This window comes from Phacochoerus africanus, chromosome 3 (genome assembly GCF_016906955.1).
Source record: "Phacochoerus africanus isolate WHEZ1 chromosome 3, ROS_Pafr_v1, whole genome shotgun sequence".
Classification (NCBI taxonomy): domain Eukaryota; kingdom Metazoa; phylum Chordata; class Mammalia; order Artiodactyla; family Suidae; genus Phacochoerus; species Phacochoerus africanus.
In genome coordinates this window covers 99,822,958-99,846,542 of record NC_062546.1, presented here as the reverse complement: position 1 = coordinate 99,846,542, position 23,585 = coordinate 99,822,958, and the positions used below count along the sequence as shown (strand labels likewise).

The 23,585-nt window shown below is 39.5% G+C and overlaps 1 protein-coding gene across 1 annotated transcript in view; it reads left to right on the top strand.

Annotated features, from left to right (window-relative positions):
- CSMD1 (CUB and Sushi multiple domains 1) overlaps nt 1–23,585 on the top strand; it is a 1,865,356-nt gene that overhangs the window by 1,596,349 nt on the left and 245,422 nt on the right. Inside the window, exon 26 of the mRNA XM_047772241.1 lies at nt 6,637–6,839. Coding sequence (XP_047628197.1) covers nt 6,637–6,839 — 203 coding nt within the window. The remainder of the gene's footprint in view (nt 1–6,636; nt 6,840–23,585) is intronic.

The following is a 23,585-nucleotide window of genomic DNA, read 5'->3' as shown; positions in this document are numbered from 1 at the left end:
CCTGCCCTAGCTCAGTGGGTTAACAATCTGGCGTTGCCGTGAGCTGTGGTGTAGGTTGCAGACGCGGCTCGGATCCCGTGTTGCTGTGGCTCTGGCGTAGGCCGGCGGCTACAGCTCCAATTCAACCCCTAGCCTGGGAACCTCCATATGCCCTGGGAGCAGCCCAAGAAATAGCAAAAAGACCAAAAAAAAAATGGAGTATGTATTTTTTATAATTTTTTAATTTTTTTAATTTTTTTTTTTTTTTTTTGCTTTTTAGAGCTGCACTCACGGCACATGGGGGTTCTCAGGCCAGGGGTCCAATGAGAGCTACAGCTGCTGGCCTACACCACAGTCACTGCCACGCAGGATCTGAGCCAAGTCTTCGACCTACACCACAGCTCTTGGCAATGCCAGATCCTTAACCCATGAGCAAGGCCAGGGATCGAACCCACAACCTCATGGTTCCTAGTAGGATTCATTTCTGCTGCCCACAACAGGAACTCTGTATTTTTTATAATTTCTTATGCAAACACCAATATACATATATACATATATACACACATATACATATATTTAAAAAACTTGATTTATCTGTTTATCTACTTTAATTATTTTTGAGAAATAGTATCATGCTTTAAAATTATTCTGAAGATTTTTTCAGGCAATAAACATGGTCAAAGTTTTGTGTCCTCACTTATAATTCCACCTCATTCTGTTTAGTCATTGGAAAAGATTCTATTGCCTGAATGCACCATAATTTATTTAAACTATACCCTATTGGGATATCCATGTTGTTTTCAGTTTTTCACTTTATCAGCCATGCTACCACTGTCCTGATATATTACCTCTAGGATACTGTCTGTGATGCATCCCTAAAGCTGGACTAGCTGTGTAAGCACATTTAAATTTTTATAGCCATTACTGAATTGCTCTTAAAAAGAGTAGGTATGAAACAGTATATGAAAAGGTGGAGTCTCCACATTCCTACTGAAACTGGATAAAGTGTTTATAATCTTTGCCAATCTGGTAAGGAAAAAAAAATTTATATAATTTTCTTTCTTTTATGTTTGTAACTTTTATATTTTTACATTTTAGCATATTAATGAGCTATTTGTGTAGTCACTTTCTCTCTCATCCTCTTTATTGAATTATCCTTTTTTCGCTGCCTGATGAGACCCTCCTCAGACATTGTGAGGCAGAAGTAGACACATTCCTTCGATACTCACTTGATGCTTTGTTCGCACCTCTCAAAACTTGCAACCCTGTGCATTGCAAAGTGTATGTTTTGTTTTGTGTTTTCTCTTGCACATCTCTGTCTGAAACAATTAATTGTTCCTTAAGGGTGATACTCTTTAAATTCAGTTTTGAAACGTTCCCTACTTAGTGATACGATGTCCATACATTAACTTTCAATATTTTTTTAATGGAAAATGGCCATTTCTTTATCTACAGTTAAATTGTGTTGTATCATTTTTGTTGTTGAATTTCAATGTATTTCCCAAATGGCAAAGCTTAGAGCACCAAAGTGAGTCTTTGTTTGTCTAGGTAAGCTTCTCATTAACATTTAACATAGGCATAAGAGACCACATAAATGATATGCTCATCTTATTTGTAAAAAACACCCCATGATCAAGACCCAATATGTGCCCAATGAGTAAACTCAGTCAAACTAGCCACTCTTTTTTTTTTTTTGTCTTTTTGCCTTTTCTAGGGCTGCTCCCAGGGCATATGGAGGTTCCCAGGCTAGGGGTCTAATCGGAGCTTCAGCCACCAGCCTACGCCAGAGCCACAGCAACTCGGGATTCGAGCCACGTCTGCAACCTATGCCACAGTTCACGACAACACCAGATCCTTAACCCACTGAGCAAGGCCAGGGATCGAACCCGCAACCTCATGGTTCCTAGTCAGATTCATTAACCACTGCGCCATGATGGGAACTCCTAAACTATCCACTCTTAAGCACAATCACTATCCTGACTTCAGATGAGTTTTGCCTAATTTGAACTTTCTAAAAATTGAATGATACAGTGTGATTAGTTTTGTGTCTTGAGTGCCTCTACCTTCGCTCCCACTGATACAAGTAAATTATTCTACTGCGTGCATACACCATGATGTATTTACTCATTCTGCTTGTCGATGGGCATGTGGGTTGGCTTTACCCAGTGCAGGGTTTTTGTAAGTAGTGCTGTGTTACATATGCTTTCATGAATTATTTGGTGGATGTACGCATATTTTTCTCTCAGGTATAAACCTACAGACAGCTCTGGTAGATACTGTCAAAGTGTTTCAAAGTGCTTATACCAAGCACACCCCCATCGCGGTGTAGATGACATCCAGGTACCTCACCTTCCACTGTTCTTGGCATTGACAGTCTTCCATCTTAGCCATTCTAGTGAGTGTGCTGTCATTTTAATTTGCTATTCCCTGATGACTGATCAAATCCATCACCTTTTTATATGCTTATTAGTCTACTGAATACCTTCTTTTATGAATTGTCAGTTTAAGTCTTTTGCCCATTTCTTTTCCTACCAAATATGCATCTTTTACTTATTGTTTTGTATATAGTTTTTATACATCTGAATGAAATATTTTATTGTTTATATATTCACCATTTATATTCTGATACTCTGGGGTTTTTTTTGGTCTCATAATGGTATCTTTTGGTAAAGATATGTTTTTAATTTCAATGAATCAAATTCATTTTAGCTCTTTTTTCTTTTGTGATTAGTGTATCTGTATTTAAATCGTTACAGGAAATATTTGGGAAGTTCTTTTCTTAGTGTTTTAATGTCCAGTTTAAGAATCCTACCTCTCCAAAGTTATAAAAAGTATTATCTCCAGGATTTTTGTGGGAGATTTATTTTATCTCCATTCTATTTATTTTCATTCCATCTGGATTTAATTTTTGTGTAAGGTATGAGGAAAATGCAAGGAATTTTTTTGTCTATAGTGCAATGCAATTGGCCATTTGTTGAAAAGGCAGTCTGTCTCCATTAGACTGTAGTGCAGCCTTTGTCATAAGCCGGGTAATTATATTTATATATTTATATATATATATATATATACACACACACACACATAAGCCAGATAACTATATATAAATTCATATTATATATAACCCAGATAATTATATATAAAATTTTATATAATCAGTCCTGTTACTGAACTTTATTCCATTGATCTATTTGTCCATACATGTTAATACCTCTCTATCTTAATTACTGAATTCCTTAATAAGTACTGATATCTGGTACTGTAATCCTCCAGCTTTGTTCTTTTTCATATGGATATCTATGGCTATTCTTGAACCTTGCTATGCATTTCCATATTATTTTTATTTATTTATTTTTTGGTCTTTTTGCCATTTTTTGGGCTGCTCCTGTGGCATATGAAGGTCCCCAGGCTAGGGGTCGAAGTGGAGCTGTAGCTGCTGACCTACACCACAGCCACAGCAACATGGGATCCGAGCCATATCTGCAACCTACACCACAGCTCATGGCAACGCTGGATCCTAATCTACTGAGCAAGGCCAGGGATCGAACCCACAACCTCATGGTTCCTAGTCAGATTCGTTAACCGCTGAGCCACGACGGGAACTCCTCCATATGATTTTAGAAACAACTGTTACCTTCTGCAAGTAAAGTAGGGTTTTGATTGGAATCGTATTATATCAACACATCAGTTTAGGGAAAACTGATGCCATTTCCAATGCCGAATTTTCTGATCCTTGACATAGTATATTGTTCCATTTATGTAGATCTTATATAATTTGTCTCAATAATGGTAGTTTTCTATCAGAAAGTCTTACACTCTTTTGTTAGAATTAATCCCAGCTATAGCACCCTTTTGATAATAATATAGTTAGTATTTTTATTTTACTTTCTCTTTGTGGCTGTTTTGTGAAAATTATATTTTTACATTTATCTTGTATACATAAATTGATTTATTAATTCTAAGTGTTTGTAGGTTTTTACAGACATTCTATGTAAACAGTTGTTATCTACATCAATGAGATTGATTTACTCTTTCTTTTTTTCTTTTCAAATCTTATGGCTTTTTCTTGCCTTATAGCAGTGGCCGAAACCACCAGAATAATGAATAGAAATTGTGACATTGGATCTCATTGCCCTGTCCCCAACCTCAGAGACTAAACTTTTAATTATTTATTTATTTCAATAAATGTATTTGAATTGTATTTTTAAAATCCCATGATGGAAAAGTATTAAATTCTACCTACTAAAGATATAAAAATTCAAAAAAAAACTGTAGGAAAATTATTGGAATTAATAGATAAAATTAGTTATATAAGGCAAATAAAGAACACAGTGTTTTCTACATTTTTTTCACTTTTATGGACTTTCTACACATAGATCAGTATTTACCGAACTTTTAATTCTTTGGTTGTTGGATATTTATCCTGTTTTCATTTTATCACCAATTCTGTTCAAGTAAATATGAAATATGTGCAAACAGGATCACTAATTAGAAACAAACTAATCAATAAAAAATCAATTATACAGAGAATCACTATCTTTTATGCTCCACATCCTGACCAAAATGGAATAGAAATAGAAATCTATAGCAAGAAATCAATAAATTGCATCCTCCATTTTGAAAGTAAAAGACACATGGTAAACAGTTTAATGTGAAATCACAGCCCTAAATGCACACATTAGAAAAAGAAGATCACTTGGAATCAACAAGTTAAGCTCCAGCTAATGGAATTTTGATAGCGATGTGACAACACAGAGACATTGTACTTTATTGTGAGACTGTGAGCAGTTAAAATCACACAGGACAGGAAATTCCCGTTGTGGCCCAGTGGAAACGAATCCGACTAGGAGCCATGAGGTTTCGGGTTTCATCCCTGGCTTCACTCAGTGGGTTGAGGATCTGGCGTTTCCGTGAGCTGTGGTGTAGGTCACAGACGCGGCTCCGATCTGGCTTTGTTGTGGCTGTGGTGTAGGCCAGCAGCTACAGCTCTGATTAGATCCCTAACCTGGGAACCTCCATATGCTGCAGCTGTTGCCCTAAAAAGACCAAAAAAAAAAAAAAAATCACACAGGACAACGTAGCAGTTTTTCTTGTCGAACCCAGAGAGGCTCTAGGATAAGCACATGTGTCACAATAAAATGTGGAAGCTAACTGTCTTTTGCTAGAAGACCAGACAGATGAGCATTTACTCTGCTTCTAAAGTGAGTTAACAAAATCTACAGTTTTCAGTTGAGAAGAATTTCACCAAATGCTGAATATAAAAAGCAACATGAAAATAATACAAGCACCTACAATGCCCAAATGGCATATATTATGTAATCATTGTTAAACATACAAATAGTACTACATACTGTTTGCAGATATGTATACACATAAGTATATGAAATTTATGAAAATATAAATGAGACCATCTCAATTTCAGAATGTGGGGTAAGAGGAAAAACAAATGGATAAGTGGAGAGGAAGGAGAGTGTGACTGTGTCTGTAAGATTTTATTTTTTAAAAAGACCTGAAGCAAATAGGGTAACATGTGGTGGTGGGTATCCAAGTGTCTGCCATATTCTCTACTTTCTTCTATACTGAAGCATTTTATATCGAACATTTAGAAATATACTACACATGTTATACCGTACTCAGGGTAAGATAGATATTTTCTTTAAATATATAATATTCACAAAGTAAATAACTGGCATTTGTTTACAGTTATTTGTTGATATTAAACTTTTTTATCTGTTTGCTTTGCCATAAATAGAATTACAGCTCCATTGCTGCCTCTGAAAGCAAGCTTTCTTTGACATAGTGATTTTAAGTTGCTCTAAAAAAAAATCTGTAAATTTGATAGAAGTATGTTAAAATGTTCCAAAGAAAGGAGTTTATACTATATATTTCTGCCTTTGTGTTTGTATTTCAAATAAGGAACTTTTTTCCTGAAATTAAAATGTATAGAAACAAGCACAGCATAAAATGAGATCCCTGGGACAAAGGTAGACAGTATCAGCCAGGCTTTTTCTCCAGGTGTGGGTGCTGCCACCTAGTGGGGACCCTCGGGAACAACATGGACATCACATACGTTAGAAATCTGACCTCTTTTTTTAAAAAAATTATTTATTTGTTTGTTTGTTTGCTTTTTAGGGCTGCACCTGCGGCATAGAGAAGTTCCCAGGCTAGGGGTCCAATTGGAGCTGAAGCCACTGGCCTATGCCACAGCCACAGCAACGCTGGATCTGAGCTGCCTGCAACTTACGCCACAGCTCATGGCAACACCAGATCCTTAACCCACTGAGTGGGGCCAGGGATCGAACCTGTATCCAACCCATCTTTGCTTTGTGAGCCCGGAAAAAGCTTTGAATTGTAAAAAGAGCTGACAGTCTCCAAAGGCGTAGTTTCATCCTTAAAGACTCAGCACAGCATAAAAAGCTCTGTAGTCCCACTGTATCTATGACAGACAAGTAGGTGGTGCTGCTCTCTGATGTGCAGGAGTGAACCTACTTCTTTGAGGCCCTTTGCCTACATCCATAGCCGTCAGACAGCGGAGAGGCACATTGGGGTGGGCTTTGTGCGGGTGATACGGGCTGGAGGGCACTCGAGTTTTGTGCTGGGGCGTCCTAGCTGGACGGGAGGGTCCTTTCAGTCACTGTACAAGCTGTGCTCCCCTTGCAGCCTCCACTTCATCGTGTTTGACACGGAGCTGGCCCACGACATCCTGAAAGTGTGGGACGGGCCGGTGGACAGCGACATCCTGCTGAAGGAGTGGAGCGGCTCAGCGCTGCCCGAGGACATCCATAGCACCTTCAATTCACTCACCCTTCAGTTCGACAGTGACTTCTTCATCAGCAAGTCTGGCTTCTCCATTCAGTTCTCAAGTAGGTGTCAGCTCCTTTTTCTTGATCTGGTGGGGAAGACAGAACCTCATTGTACCTTAGGGCTCCTCAGATAGGAACATACCTAAGTTGAACATAACACGAAATTTTGAAAACTCCTGTCAAGAGAATGATTTGCCTTAGAAAACTCTGTTCATTCTCAGATGGGAACACACAGTGGCTCTCCTTTGTTATGTGAAAAAAAAAGTTTTGAGATAATCACTAAATATCCAAACTTGGGCCCAAGATGGATGTGGGTCTCTCCTGGAAGTTCAAGTTTATCTTTGGTGCTCTTCTTGCCGAGCACCAATGCTGGTTGGTGCCACGAGGTCTTGATGTTTTCAGGCAGCTTGGACCATTTATTCTCAATTTCCCTGCAGAGATGGGCCCGCAGGTTCCCTCCGTAGGGCTGGTTTCTATCAGCTCAGGGAGCGTAGTAGTTATCCTGCAGGACTTAGTGTGACACCACATCCTCCCCTTTAAACTGTCACCTCTTGAAGATGGTCTCCACCTTCGCTGTCCACCCCTTTTGTAATGAGTGGCTTTCTGAGAAGGAAGGGGGGCAGATATTTTGTGGCACTTTAGTCTCTGAGGACTCTTCAAATGGCACCACGTAGAGCTGTCACAGCGTTTGGTAGCACTCCGGGTCAGCCATCATCATTGTAAAACCAGCGGAATTTGCACATAAATACATTCCAGCTCAGTTTATCTCCTGGTAGGTCACTGGTGAGCCATATTCAGGATTTACATAAGAAAATGGACTTAGGTCAGTTTGCTGCTTTAAAGGTTTGGTAATAAAATAGAGGTTAAAGTCTGCACAGCTTCTCACCTCTGGTTCACTGTGCTTTGAGCTGTAATTTGTGAATATATGCTCACAGAATAGAACCTGTGTGTGGTAAAGTGTTTACTGGTCTGTGTCCAAAAGATCAAGATAAGTTTGCTACTGCTTTGGGGGAAAACAATTTTATTATTCCAAGATTCTATCACCCAAGCTCTTTTTATGAGATAAAAATGTCCTCTATCTTCAGAAATTGTGGTGAGAGTCCATGGTAATTGTGTGTGATGTACTGTCCTTATTTGTCAAAACAAAAAACTTGTTACTATTATGAGATTATGTTTGTTTTCCTCTTACCCATTCTATACTCTCCTGGCCTTTTTTTTTAAATATACTTTAATTTTTATAGCATTTTTATGTTCACCATAAATTTGAGAGGAAGGTACAAAAAGTCCTTTGCCCCCTGCACCCCACCCCATACATAGCTGTCTCCATTATCAGCATCCCTACCAGATGGTACATGTGTTATAGTTGATGAACCAACATGGACACGTCACCATCACTCCGAGTCACACAAGGTAAACTATCACACATATGGTTTACCTTGGAGTTCATTCTTTTTTTTTTTTTTTTTCCTGCTTTTTAGGGCCACACCAGCAGTGTATGGAAGTTCCCAGGACAGGAGTCAAATGACACAGCCACAGCAACATGGGATCCAAACTGCATCTTTGACCTACACCGCAGTTCACAGCAACACCAGATCCTTATCCTTAACCCACTGAGCAAGGCCAGGGAGTGAACCTGCATCCTCATGGATACTAGTTTGGTTCATTTCCACTGAGCCACAACAGGAACTCCCTGGAGTTCACTCTTGATGTTGGACATTCTGTGGGTTTAGAAAAACAGATAATGACACATATCCACCATTATAATACCATGTAAAGTAGTTTCACTGCCCTAAAAATCCTCTGTGCTCTGCCTATTCCTGCCTTCCCCACCCCAACCCCTGCCAACCACTGGTCTTTTTTCTGTCTCCATAGTTTTTCTTTTTCCAGAGTGTTATATAGTTGGATTACACAGAATGTAGCCTTTTAGGATAGGCTTGTTCCTCCACGTCTTTCACAGTTTGATAGCTCATTTCTTTTGGGGGCTAAATAATAAATTCTTCATTGTCTGGCTGTATCACTGTTTATCCATTCACCTACTGAAGGACATTTTGGTTGCCTCCAACTTTTAGCAATTATGAATAAAGCTGCTGTAAACATTTGCATATAAGTTTTTGTATGAACATAAATTTTTAACTCCTTTGGATAAATATCAAGGGGTGTGATTACTGGATTATATGATAAGATTATATTTTGTTCCTGGCCTTTTAAAATGGTCCCTTTTTAAAATTCATGTGGAGGGAGTTCCCGTCATGGCTAAGCAGTTAACGAATCTGACTAGGAACCATGAGGCTGCAGGTTCTATCCCTGGCCTTGCTCGGTGGGTTAAGGATCCAGTGTTACTGTGGTGTAGGTTACAGACGTGGCTCAGATCCTGCGTTGCTGTGGCTCTGGTGTAGGCCAGCAGCCACAGCTCTGATTCAACCCCTAGCCTGGGAACCTCCATATGCCGCGGGAGTGGCCCAAGAAATGGCAAAAGGACAATAAATAAATAAATAAATAAATAAATATTCATCTGGAACAAAGAAACCACTCATTTTTCTATATTCCTTCATCATTTTCTGTTTTTTAAAAGACATCTTTCTAGTTTGGGTTAAAGACAAAAGAGTGTCCCTTACTATGGTTATTTGAGAGCACAGGCATTGTTATTCTTCCCAAGTAATTAGTATATTGATGCTTAGGAAGTGGTAAACATGAACACACCCATTAAAGTTCCTATAGAAATGAAACTGCTTCATTTTTTAAACTTGCTTTTCCAAGTGTTCTAGTTTCAACCATATGGAATTGCCTTTTTTGCAGATAAAAAAATGGTTGAATGTTGGAAGTTTAATATGGTTTAACATAACATTTGATATATACTTTGAGAAATATTATTTTAAGGATAAAAATGTAGCATTGGCTCTGAAGCCTTTTTTTTTTTTTTTGAATGAGCTTTTGCAAGGTCCTTAAAACTCTATAGTGAGGGGGGGGTTCCCATTGTGGCACAATGGAAACAAATCTGACTAGCATCCGTGAGGATACAGGTTTGAGCCCTGGCCTTGCTCAGTGGGCCGGGGATCCAGCTGTGAGCTGTGGTGTAGGCTGGCAGCTGTAGCTCTGATTCGACCCCTAGCCTGGGAACTTCCACATGCCCTAAAAAGCAAAAAAATAAAAATAAAAATAAAATAAAATAAAAAAGAAAGAAAGAAAACTCTACAGAAAGGGAAAAAACAAGATACTAAAACTTTTCTTGGCATAATTGAGAAAAACGGCCTAGATTGTAATGCTGAAAACTTGGATTTCTGTCTTGACCTCTAAAGATTTGCAACTGACCTGTTTCTTTCCTTACTGCTTTATTTGTAAACTGAAGAGACTGCGCCAAATATGAGCATCTTTCGATTTGCATAATTCTACTTTGTGCGTCATTATTTCCCTCTGACCTTGCAGACCTGCCCCCCACCATTCCCCAGTCTCCCTAGGGGTGGACACAGACTGTGTTCTGTGGTTCAAGCTGGGTGCCTCCAGGGGGCGCTCTGGCAGGAGATGCACGGTCCCTCCCTGTCAGATTCCCTCGATCAGGGCTGAGGTTTTTCTCAAGAAGCACGTCCGTGCGAGTCCTTTTCCAGGTTTCCATAACCGACTCCCAGTAACCACGCATAGTTCTACTTGGAATTCGACAAACCCAGCATTTGTAAAGAAGCGCTCTCCAATCCCCTGTTGGAAGTAGGTCGTAGGTTTTGCGTTAGACCCTAAAGGATACAGTTCCAAAAGGAACATTGTCAGATTCACGTCCCAGGACCCTGCTCCAGCACTAGCAGCTGGGAGGTATGGTTAGTTAGCCTTGGACTCTCAGGACCTGTGCTCCTGTCTCCACTCCCCTTTCTGGGCACTTTCTGAGCCCCCCACCTCCACCCACACCCGGAGAATCCAGCTGTGAAACTAAACCAGGCTGGAGGCTCCCAACCCCGGACTTGAATGTCCTTCAAAATTGCCTAAGAGCCTAACCCTCCAGTTCAAGCCTCACTGCTCCTCTGTAGGTAGAAGGCAGGAAATACCCATTTGTCTTCACCATCCTGGGACATCAAAAGAAAAAAAAGAGGTACTTTAAGTAGCAGTTAGATTTTGCTGCCATTCATAAGCCATTCTTTGAAGTATTACCACTGACCTATTATTTTGAAATAAAATTAGGAATAATGGAACTTAAATATTTTCCTCAAATAATTGACACTTCAAGTATGACCTTTGTTGCAAAGCAAAAATGACATTTATTCAATAGCATTAAATTAGTTTTCTTGGTAAGCCATTTTGACCTGATAGTCTGCCAATACTATGTGAACATTGTAGATATAACTTAATTATTGGAGAAAAATACTGGCACATTTTTTAAGAGACATTTGAATTATCAGATTTTCTTAATAAATTTAAAGTTTAAGAATTAAACATCAACATGGCTCTACCTTTGTCACATAATTCCATACCTGGTCAGGGCTTTTTAATTTTGACTATTTCTCTGTTCCTAAAACGCCTTCCTCAACCACCTTCCTTCTCCCCACGCTCTCTTGCTCCTCCTTCTTCCACCAGCCTCTCTATCATAGCCTTTTTCCTGGTTCTCATCTTGCCTTCCCCACACTGTGAAAGTCGGATGTCACTAGGCTCATTCTCTGTCTCTTTCCCCTCCATCAGATTCCAGAGACCTCTCACCTGAGTGTCTGGCTACCTGGGCAATAGCCCCTCCATTTTGACATGGAGACAGAAGGCAGGCGACTTAACACGTGAAACGTGACTGCACTTCCAGTCCACTCCTTCCCCAAACCAGGCTTTTTTCAAGCCTTTCGCATCTTGGTGAACATCAGTTCCATTCTGAGAGTCACTCATAACAGAAACTTTGAAGTCATTTTTACAGACCCCTTTATCTTCCACCCTGTCTATAATTGCGCATCAAAGTCAGTAGAGTCTGTGCTCAAAATCCCAAACCCGTTCCCTCTACCTGCTCCCTGGCCACTTTGGTCTGAGTCCTTTCAGATGGAATGTGTTTTCATGGCTGACTGTCTCAGTGCCCTCCTGCCCTTGTTAAGGTACTAGCTTACCTGGTTGGAGGTTCCAGGATGGGTCTTAATGAGGCAACTTGCTTCTTCCCAGACCTCTCCACTGTCTTCTCATCTCAGCCAGAGAGATGTCTGATTCTCCCCATTGCCAAGAATAAAGGCTATAAAAGCCTTTATGCAAACTACCCAAAAAATCTACATTTTCAACATAACTGCCCTCCACCCAGCAGGGCTCCAGCCTCCCCTGAGGATGCATGTATTTAGTATATGTTCATTTTACACACTGCTCTTGGCTTTTCCCTCTTTGCTTGCTTAATGAACCCACGTGTGGATGTACCATCTTTTAAGACTCCTTTAGCAGAAGTAATCATGTTGTCACTTACAGTCCCCAAATGCAACACTCATACTTCCGATATAGTGCATATCTCATCCTGTGTGAGCATTTTATTTGCAGTCTACTTAGGCTGAGTTCCTGGAGGACAGAATGTGTGTGTCTTTCAAGAACATGATACATATTCAGTGGTTAAGAAGGGTTTTCTAATCGAATGTGCTTGAAAATTTTACAATTATGCAAATCTTTTTTCTAAACATGTATGCCTTTGGCACTGATATTTTATTTGTTTTATTTATTTATTTATTTTGTCTTTTTGCCATTTCTTGGGCCACTCTCCATTTTGACGTGGATATTTTATTTGTTTTATTTATTTATTTATTTTGTCTTTTTGCCATTTCTTGGGCCACTCTCCATTTTGACGTGGAGACAGAAGGCAGGCGACTTAACACAGCATATGGAGGTTCCCAGGCTAGGGGTTGAATCGGAGCCGTAGCCACCGGCCTACACCAGAGCCACAGCAACGCGGGATCTGAGCCACGTCTGCAACCTACACCACAGCTCACGGCAACACCGGCTCCTTAACCCACTGAACAAGGCCAGGGATCGAACCCGCTACCTCATGGTTCCTAGTCAGATTCCTTAACCACCGAGCCACGACAGGAACTCCTCTATCTGTTGTTCAAAATTAAGATAAATGATCTTTATATGATGTTTGTTGTTAGAAGTAGGGTCCATATAGACTGTGTTTTCCAGTGACAGATTTAATAAAATGTATGCATCTTTGTTGACCTTTGAAATTTTATAATTCTTTATACATTTATTTATCCTTACTTCATGTTTCGCTACCAGGCAGACTGTTTTCATTTTATAAAGATTACTATCCATGTTTTAATTTAATCAACATAGTCTAATCCATTATTTGATGTTTCCTTATTTAATTAAACATGATCATGTTTTTTTCTTGCTCTAAACTAATCTTTGGAGGAGAACCCCACTTCCTGAGTGTGGGGCTTCTGAAGGCTTATCCTCAGAGCTGTGTGTCGGTGGGCGGCTTTAATGGCCACTACAGGGGACACACCACACCCTTTGTCGTGCGGATCTTTACCTTCCCTTTGCTTTAAGACAGTGTTTCCTTCTCTAGAACAAGGCAATGTTGATGCTCAGAAGATATTCAGACCCCATTCAAGGCCCATTGTCCTGCCAGGTCTGCATAGCATGTAAAATGTGACAATAAGAACTGACTAGTGCAGTTATATTCATTGTAATCAGCCTAGCTAACACTTTTCATTAAAGCTTCATTACCATTTAATCATGCATAAAATGCAAGAAAATGGAGTTCGGCTCACAAAAGTGGCCTTTACTAGAGGGGTTAACTGCACGTGGGCTGAGTCCCCAGTGCCCCAAACTCTAAGCCCTCCCACCACAGCGAGCATGGCTCCCGGTGATCTTGCTGGCTCAGATTGATTGCCCCATAAATAATGGCTGTAACTCAGCGGTTACATGACATCCCTCCCTAATTTACTTTATTGAAAGATAATTTAATAGGTACATTTTCATTAAAAAAAATCATTTGTTGTTTATAACAAGAGAGGCCTTTGGGGCTGCCAACTGCCAAACAGAGTGGCCTTGTTTTATGGGTTCATGTGCCAAGTTTCTCTGCAGCGGCAGCACATGGCAGGTGCAACTGGAACCATAGCCCCTCTCCATGTGCTCAGGGGCTGGGAGAAAACTGACCATACGTTATTTTCATTGGCCACTTACAAACATAAATTGTAAACAAGGCCAAAGAGTTTATCTGCCTTTGATTACCAGCTCCTAGCTCACAACAGAGGTAGGAAGGACATGTGTTGAATTATTGAGACTAAGCTGCTGGCTGTTGAAATTCTAAATCCTGGATTCCATGGAGTGTTGGGGTTTTAGCTGTGGTTCACTTTGTCTACAACTAGCAAGACTGCTATAACAAAAGGAACAGAAAGAAACAGAACATGTAAATGGCACTTTCCTTAATCTTGGGGATGTATCTTCTTTTCCCCTCCAGTTTTATTGTAATATAATTGAGCTATTGCATACGTGGAATTGAAAAAATAACACCAAGTGGTGAATATAACAAAACAGAAACAGTCTCAAAGATATAGAGAATAAACTAGTGGTTACCGGTGGTGAGGGAGCAAAATAAAGATAGGGGATTAAGAGATACAAACTGGTATGTATCAAATAGATGAGCAACACGGATGTAGTGTATAACACATGGAATTATAACCATTGTTTTGTAGAAATGTTAAATAGGGTATAAGGTATAAAAAATATTGAATCATTATGTTGTACACCTGAAACTAATACAATATTGTAAATCAACTCAATTAAAAAACTTAATAAAATTGGCTGTTAACACTATGTAAGTTTAAAGTGTACAGGTATCGATTTGATACATTTATAGATGGAAAACATCACCACTATAGTTTTAGCTCACACCCCATAACCTCCTGTAACTGCTGTTTCTTTTTGTGGTGAGAATATTGAAGAGCCACCTCTTAGCAACTTTCAGGAACACAGTGCAGGGTTCTTAACTGTACTCACCATGCTGTGCATGAGATCCTAGGATTTATTCATCTTGCAACTGAAAGTTTGTGTCCTTTGATCAATATCTCCCCATCTCCCACCAACCCCCAGCCTCTGGTAAGCACCATTCTGCCCTCTAATTCTATGAATTCAGCTTTTTTAGATTCCACATATATGATAGCCTACAACATGCCTTTCTCTGTCTCACTTACTTCACTTAGCATAATGCTCTTAAGGTCTATCCATGTTGTAGCAAAGGCAGGATTTCCTTCATTTTCATGGCTGAGTAATAGTACTGTGTGTGTGTGTGTGTGTGTGCGTGTGCATTCCATTCCCGGGCTACTGTGACTGACACTGCAGAGAACATGGGGGTGTAGGTATCTCTTTGAGATCCTGTTTTCATTTCCTTTGATGTATATGCATATGTGGGATTTCTGGACCCTACAGTAGTTCCATTTTTAGTTTTTGAGGAACCTCCAGGCTGTTTTCCATAGTGGCTGCACCAGTTGACATTCCGTCTAACCTGTGCATGGATTTCCTTCCCTTGAGAATGAGTCTAATATTTCTAAGGACTTTCTTCTCTTGTTTCCGAGACTCCCCGGCCACCGCTCCCACTGCTTCTGTCCCTGTCACAGGTGGCAGTTAAACACCACTCCTTATAACAGGTTTCTCTGAGCCCAAAGAATGAATAAGAATCCATTTTATGTCAGTTTTACTCTACCCCTTTATAATGTTCATCACTAGCTATTTTTACAACTTTTTGGTTATCACCGAAAATCCTGGTATTCAGAAGTCAGATATGTTACAGTACTTACTGCATTACTCCAGCCTCATTTTTGACATTTAAAAACAGTATTTTGTCTATTTTTTCTTGTTTATTGTGTATGTCTATGTTTTCTGCCTGTTTTTTTTTTTTTTTTGTAGTTATTGGTTCTAGGGAGACTGAATTTCCTAAATCATTCTTTAAGATATTTCTGCTCTAACACTCAGTCTTTAGGATGGTTCCAGTTACAAGCATACCCAGTAGATGTGTGTGTTGAATTGAATTTTTAAAGTGACTTAAAAGTTATACTCCCCACGGGGATTCATGTTGTGACTCAGCAGGTTACGAACCTGACTAGTATCCATGAGGACAACAGTTTGATCTCTGGCCTCGCTCAGTAGGTTAAGGATCCAGTGTTGCCATGAGCTATGGTGTAGGTCACAGACCCAGTTTGGATCCCACATTGCTGTGGCTATGGTGTAGACAGGTAGCTACAGCCCTGATTCAACCCCTAGCCTGGGAACTTCCATATGTTGCGGATGTGGCCCGAAAAAGGAAAAAAAAAAGTTAACCTCCTCAGATTGACTGAAAAAAAAAATTGAGCTGCAGATTTGAGTAGTATCCTGGGCAGCATTTAGCATTATGAAAGAGAATATAAATGATCCAGATTAGTAATCCTGTTATGGGCGTGGCGGGGAGGGGAATTGTGCATACCTGTGTGTATATAATCTTATGCATTATAAGACTCATTTAAACTATGGTAAACTGCATAATCTTGTAACAGAAAAGTCACAAAAGTATATATGTATATACACACACACACGTAATGTTAAATAATTTTTAGAATAGGCAACACAGAGGCACTGTTTTCTACCCATAAAAGAAAATATGGCTTAGGTCTGAGCCCCATCTTAATAGCAATGCAGACAAGCATGTGGAGTTTCCTTGTTAATTATGCTAAATTAGGACATCATACCCTTTTTACCACCACACAGTTTTGATGAGGACTGCTCTCAAAGGCGAAGATCACAAAAGCACATTATTTATCAATTTTCCCCCAAATAAAGGATTGCTATTATTTATTCTCAGTTAGAGATAAATTGACTCAAGGGAGGTATGATGTGGCTTATAGTGCTGTTCACAGTGCTCAGAACAGAGTCCCCCCCACCTTTGGCATCCTGTTTTGCACCACTCAGTTAGAACTGACACAAGCAAGATTCTCCTGACACTTGTTTGGCAGGAAGACATGTAGATAGTGCAGCTGTGATTTAGAAACAGAAAAAAAATAGCAAGCAAGTAAACATCATTTGATTATCCTAACGTTGATTCCAGATCTTCACATCATTCCAATCACTGAGATTTCTGTAACATATTGAAATTGATAATCATGTACTTATCAATAAAGCATTGGTGAATTTGGAGTTCCCATCATGGCTCAGTGGTTAACGAATCCGAGTAGGAACCATGAGGTTGCGGGTTCGATCCCTGGCCTCGCTCAGTGGGTTAAGGATCCAGCGTTGCCATGAACTGTAGTATGGGTCGCAGACTTGGCTCCGGCTATAGCTCCGATTAGACTCCTAGCTCGGGAACCTCCATATGCCACAGGTGCGGCCCTAGAGAAAGGCAAAAAGACCAAAAAAAAAAAAAAAAAAGAATTTGTAGAATGTCTAATGAAAAATCCAAGAGTCATTTTCTTCCCTCCTTAGTCTGTCCTGTATCAGTACACAGATTTTTATTGTTCATACCTATGAGAGAGCTGAGAATCACTTTAACCTGGTGACTAATATGGTAGGTGTTTAGAACTGAATCTCTGGATGGTGAGGGTTGAAGTTTTTAATTTGGCTGTGACTTTAGAACTAAAGAAAAAGGAATCTCTTTGATTAACTGAATGAAGGACTCTTCACTGCTATAAGGATGCAAAACATAGGATTTTATGGTACATTCTAAGTTTAAATATTTTGTGTTACTAATAGATATAAAGTGTTTTTTAAAATAACTATAAAGCCTAAAATATTTTTAAATCCCTAGGAACAGACATACTTGGTTTCCCATAGAGTCTGTATTTGACATGATGAAAGCAGAAGTGCTAATTAGGATTTTTTTCTCAAAGCACTTGCAGTTCCTTTATGACGGGGGCACTTAGCTTAGTTCCCAATGCAGTCTTTGGGACTTAACTGACATAAGTGATTCAAGTACTGTTGTGAACACTAGTAATCTGCCATATTTTTGTCTTTTAAAATTTTTCCAAGTGCATTCTTTTACATGGTCTAATTTTTAGAACTATGTGGTACCCAGTTTGCAAACATACAGTTTTATAACTAGCAAATAAATATTAAAACATTTATTTGCAAGAAATAGAAAAATTATTTGACTTACAGACATTGCCTACATTGGACATTTCTTATATACCATTAATATTCCCTTTCCAATAATTGATTAGGAGGATTTTTGAGATAATTTAAAGAGTGAATTTAAAACAAACAAGTAAATTATATATATATATATATATTTAGGAGCTCCTACTGTGTCACAGTGGGTTAAGGATCTGGTGTTTCCGCAGCCGTGGTGTAGGTTGCACCTATAGCTCGGATTTGATCCCTGGCCTGGGAACTTCTGTATGTCGGGGGTGCAGCCAAAAAAGGAAAGAAAAAAAAAAAGATCCTTCTAAAAAATATTCAATGCTGTGATATACAAAAAGAGGACTCAGATCTTATTATAAATAGCTAAAAAAGTACAAGGACAGTTATTACAAAGTAGTGATACCTGAATTAAAAAATGAAAATCTGTAGGGTGAAAGAATTTATCACCTAGTTCGATAACTGCAATATTGATAGTTCTTCAGTCATTATATTTTACTCTGTTTTGATTGAATTAGCATGACATATGGGACTCAGACTTTTTTGCTTTAATGAAATTCACATTCCCTTTGTGCAAAATCAAAATGATTTATTTCTGTTGCGTATTGAATTTTTTTAATTGTAGAACTCAATTTATACTTAGGTATGATAGTATTTTATGACATATATCCATAGCTATTAAGTGCTTGTTCAGTATAAAGACCATGAAAGCAAATGTTCCACTTTTGAAACATTGTTATAGCGGACACTTGAGTGGCATATCATAAAGGGTATTTAACGTTTTCTTATAATAATGCCACTCTCTCTGTCTGCACAAATCTTTTAATACCTGTGTTTCCACTGAAAAACTAAAATCTTTTCTGCTTTCAGAGGTTTCAGCCTGTCTAGCAGAGGAATCTTTGGCCTTTAATTTGTTTTTCTTCCCTTCTGGCTCACAGTAATAGCATTAATGAAGCCTCTTAGTTAAATATTAATTGTGTTAACTAGAAAGTACTTTTTGTTTGATTTAGTATTTTTTTTAATTCTGGAAGAAATAGTCATTATCCCCAGGAATGGGTTAAATTGACAATATATAGTGAGCTCTTCAGATTTGCCACTATCTACCAGTAATTTCACAATCAAGAAACCCATATCACTTTCCTGTCATGAAGGAAAATGCAGAAATGCACAATTCCTGTGTTGTGTTGATAATGTTTCATCCCTTTGAATTTTGAAATTAGACATGTGTAAACACATACCTTCATATAATAGAAATAAATTTAAATATAAAATGGTTTGTATTCATCGTATATAATTCAAGTGAATACTGAAATTCAGATGTATATATCTGAAAATATATATATGTACACACACATAAATGCAACTGTAAATTCAAATGCCCTTGTAAGAAATAAACAAGAGAGATCTCCCACCAATTGTCACATCTTACAAAACTAGAAGGCAAGCCCAGCCAGGATGATCAGTCAATATGCAGAATATCAATCACCAAAAGGGTCCCTCAGGCTGTCCTTTTATAGCCATCCCCATTTTCCTCCTGCCCCACCCAATCCTTGACCCTGACAACCACTAATCTGCACTCCATCTCCATAATTTAGCCGTTCTAGGAATCTTATAGGAAAGGTGTCCTGTAGGATGTAGTCCCTCGGGGTTGTTTTCTCACTGGCACAGTTCTGTGGACATTCACTGGGGCTGTTGTGTGTCCTCTCAGTTTATTCCTTTATACCTCTGAGTCGTATTTCATAGACTGGATGGACCCACTTGAAATAGGCTCATTCACCTATTGAAGGACATCTAGATTATGTCCAGTGTGGGACCATGATGAATAAAGTTGCCGTAAACATCCATGTATAAGATATTGTATGGGAGTTCCCTTCGTGGCTCAGCGGAAATGAATCTGACTAGTATCCACAAGGACTCAATCCCTGCCCTCGATAAGTGGGTTAAGGATCCGGCATTGCTATGAGCTGTGCATAGGTCACAGACATGGCTTGGTTCTAGTGTTACTGTGGCTGTAGTGAAGGCCAGCGGCTACAGCTCCAATTAGACCCCTAGCCTAGGAACCTCCATATGCTGCACGTGTGGCCCTAAAAATACAAAAAACAAAAACAAAAACAGGTATTGTATGAACATAAGTTTTCACTTATCTGGGATAAATGCCCAGAAGTGTAATTTCTGGGTTGAATGGCAATTGAATGTTTAGTTTTTAATGGCCAAATAATTTTTCAGAGTAGACAATTTGCATTCCTACCAACAATGCATGATTCCTGGAGTTCCCACGTTGTGGCTTAGCAGTTAACAAAGATGACTAGATCTCTGGCCTCACTCAGTGGGTTAAGGATCCGGTGTTGCTGTGAGCTGCAGTGTATGTTGCAAATGCAACTCGGATCTGGTGTTGCTGTGGCCGTGGTATAGACCAGCAGTTACAACTCCAATTCAACCCCTAGCCTGGGAACCTCCGTATGCTGCAGGTGCGGCCCTATAAAAAAAAAAGTGTGTGATTCCTTGTCTCTGCATCCTCAGCATCACTTGATGTTGTCTATATACATGATGTTATTAGCTGCACTACTAGGTGTGAAGTGATATCTCTTTACATTTCCATAACGGCTAATGATTTTGAGGATCTTTTCATGTGCTTATTTGCCATCTGTACATTCTTTTCTTGACATGTTTCTTCATGCCTTTTGCCCATTTTCTGGTTGGGTATTACAATGTCTTTATTTTATGTTTTTGCATCTTCAGCATTCTCTATATATTTTAGAAACTAGTGCTTTGTCAGATGTGCCTTTCAAACTTTTTCTCGTGGTCTGTAACTTATCTATTCATCCTCTTAACAAAGTCTTTCTTGGACCAAAAGTTTCTAATTTTGATGAAATCCAGTTTATTAATTTTTGCTTTTATAGATCAGGCTTTTGTTGTCATGGCCTTGCCTCGCCCTAAATTCTGAGGATTTTCTCCTAAATGTTCTTCTAAAAGTTTTTACCTTTCGTATTTAGAGCCACGTTCGACTGTGCATGAACTCTTAAGTAAGATACAAGACTTGCATCACTTCCTGTGTGTTTTTCCTGCTCCCTATGTTACTTTTGACATTCAGACTGAGGGCTTTGTGGGATGTGCATTTGAGCAGCTGTCTCCTCTGCTCTTGGCTTCAGGAAGCACTTGAGTTGCCAGGAGTGGAAGGAAGAATGCTGATTGAATTAGGTGGAGCTTGGTAGAATTTGAACCGGCTTTCTTTTAGATTCTGGGTTTGAGTGGAGGCACCCTGCTGGGTGAGTTGAGGTTTCTCTTTCTGTGTGTTTTCTGTACCTTTTTCACCCATCAAAGCACTGACACACACGTGACAGGGTTTGCATGGCCAGTTCATGTTTATCCTGTCAGTTATAGTCAGTGACCCTTCAGAAGGAGCTTTCCCTATTCAATACTATGATCTAACCCCAAAGAGCAGCTGTTCAGGGAAAACAATAACCTGACCACATGCATAAAGGGTTGAATTCAGGCTTCTTAATGCAAGAACATGAGAATGAATGAGATAATGGCTTTTACTTGCTTAAAGATCAACTTGAAGAAAATGCCATATAAATACAGAGTTGTTGTGTGATCATTGTCTGTGTCAGGAACCCACAAGTTTCTTCTGGAAAAAGCCAGACGGTCAGTATTTTAGGGTTTTCAGGCCACGTACAGTCTCTGTGACGATTACACACCCTGCTGCTGACAAGGCAAAGCAGCCAAAGGCAGCTCAGGAGTCAGTGGTCAGGGCTGAGTTCCAATAAAATTGTATTCATGAACACTGCAAAAGTACTCTTCTTTTAATGCTTTCCAACCATTTAAAACTGAAAAAAAAAAAAAAAAAACTTATTTCACAAGCCTCACAAAAACAAGTGTAGGGTCAGGTTTCTTCCATAGGCCATAGTTTATCAATGCATGTTTTAGATCAATAAAAGCAAAATCAATCAGTTAGTGCTTTATTATTTGCATTAGACCCATCGGTTCAACAAATTTGAAGATGGAAGAGAAACTCTGGTATCTCACTTATGTACATATTAAAGTCAAACGTATGATTTTAGGATGTCCAGTGAGAAAAGACAGATCACGTTTAAATTAACTGATCACTGTAATTGAGTTGTAGACTCATCATACACTGAATAACTTACAGGCAAAGCAAGTCTCACATAATATGGAGAAGTCCAGTTCTTCTGAATACATAAAATCTGTATATGCGTCGCTTAGTCATTCAGTCAGGCAGGCAGGCATTCAGTAAGTTTCTCAGAGAGTCTGTAATATGCCAGGCACTGTTCTAAGAATTTCATAAGATTCAGTGAATGAAACAAAAATCCTTGCTTTACAGAGCCCTCATTCTAGTTAAAAATCTGTGAATTTTCAAAAGTACTTGTAAATGTATGTATGTCCTCCACCCCAAAATTAGGTTGTTGGAAATAAATAAATGTTAGATTATGTAGATGTTCTGGTTATCCCTTAGAAGATGGGCATTTGTGCTGATAAGTGTGTTTTTACTGCACGTAGCACTAGCACTAGCACTCAGTAAGAGTTCATTTAGTCTGGAAAGTGTGATCCTCACGCCCAGCTCATGGGTGAGTCACAGCCCTGCTGGATCCTGGGTGGTAGAACTGATCCACGTGGGCTGGAGGAGGACATTAGTTCTGACATTATTTCATCACCGAACTGTCTCTCATTCCCTCCCTTAAAACTAGTGTCAGTTTCCTTGCATATTACCTCTCCTTGATTTTTTAAAATTTTTATTTTATGTTATTGCTACACCCATGGCATATGGAAGTTCCTGGGCCAGAGATTGAATCCGAGCTGCAGCTGTGACCTTCACCATGGCTACCATAATGTCGGATTCTTAAATCACTGTATGAGGCCTGGGATCAAACCTACAGCTCCATAGCAATCCGAGCCACTGTAGTAGGATTCTTAACCCATTGCGCCACAATGAGAACTCCCTTTTGTTGGTTTTTATTTTATTTTTAAGCAAGAATTGAGATTTTCTGGAAAAGAACCCTGGACTCTTCTTCAATGCTTTTTCTCTCTGTCCTACCCACAGTCCATCCCCAACCTCGTGGAGTCTCTAACATGTGCGAGAGGTCAGGTCCTCTCTTTGCTCTCCACACCGCATCTCATACCCCATCTCAAACCCCATCTCCACACCCCATCTCCACACCCCATCTCCTACCTCCTGCTGGTCTTGCTGCCTCCTCTCTGCCACTTCTCCCTGTGTGGTCCATCCCAGATACCACAGCCACACTAAGCCTTTGAAAACATGCATTGCATGTCCTGCCGCCACACTCAGGATACTGCAAGGACATCCTAGATGCTTGGAGGAAAGCCCAAAGTCTCTGATGGCCCCTGGTGGTCCTTCCCACCTCATTTCTGGTACCTTCTCCTCTGCCCTCTCATCTCCAGTCCCCAAATCCCATCCTTCCTCTGGGAGGTGCTGGCCCATCATGATTCCAGGGGGTGGCCTGGTGGCCTGGGATCCCAGGTACCTGCATGACTAACCATTTCACCATCTTTGCTTAGACATCATCATCTTACCAACCTATTTACAATCAGCAGCAAGCCCTCCCTCAGCCCCCTAATACCCCCGACCCTGCTCTTCCATTCATTTTTTTCTGTAGCACTTGTCACCTTCTAATACATTTTATTTTTTTACTTTGTTTTGTTTCTCTTACCCTTATCCCCTCCCATAAGAATTGAAGGTGAGGGATTTCAATCAACATCTTCACTGATGTGTCACAGGTACCTAGAATATTACGT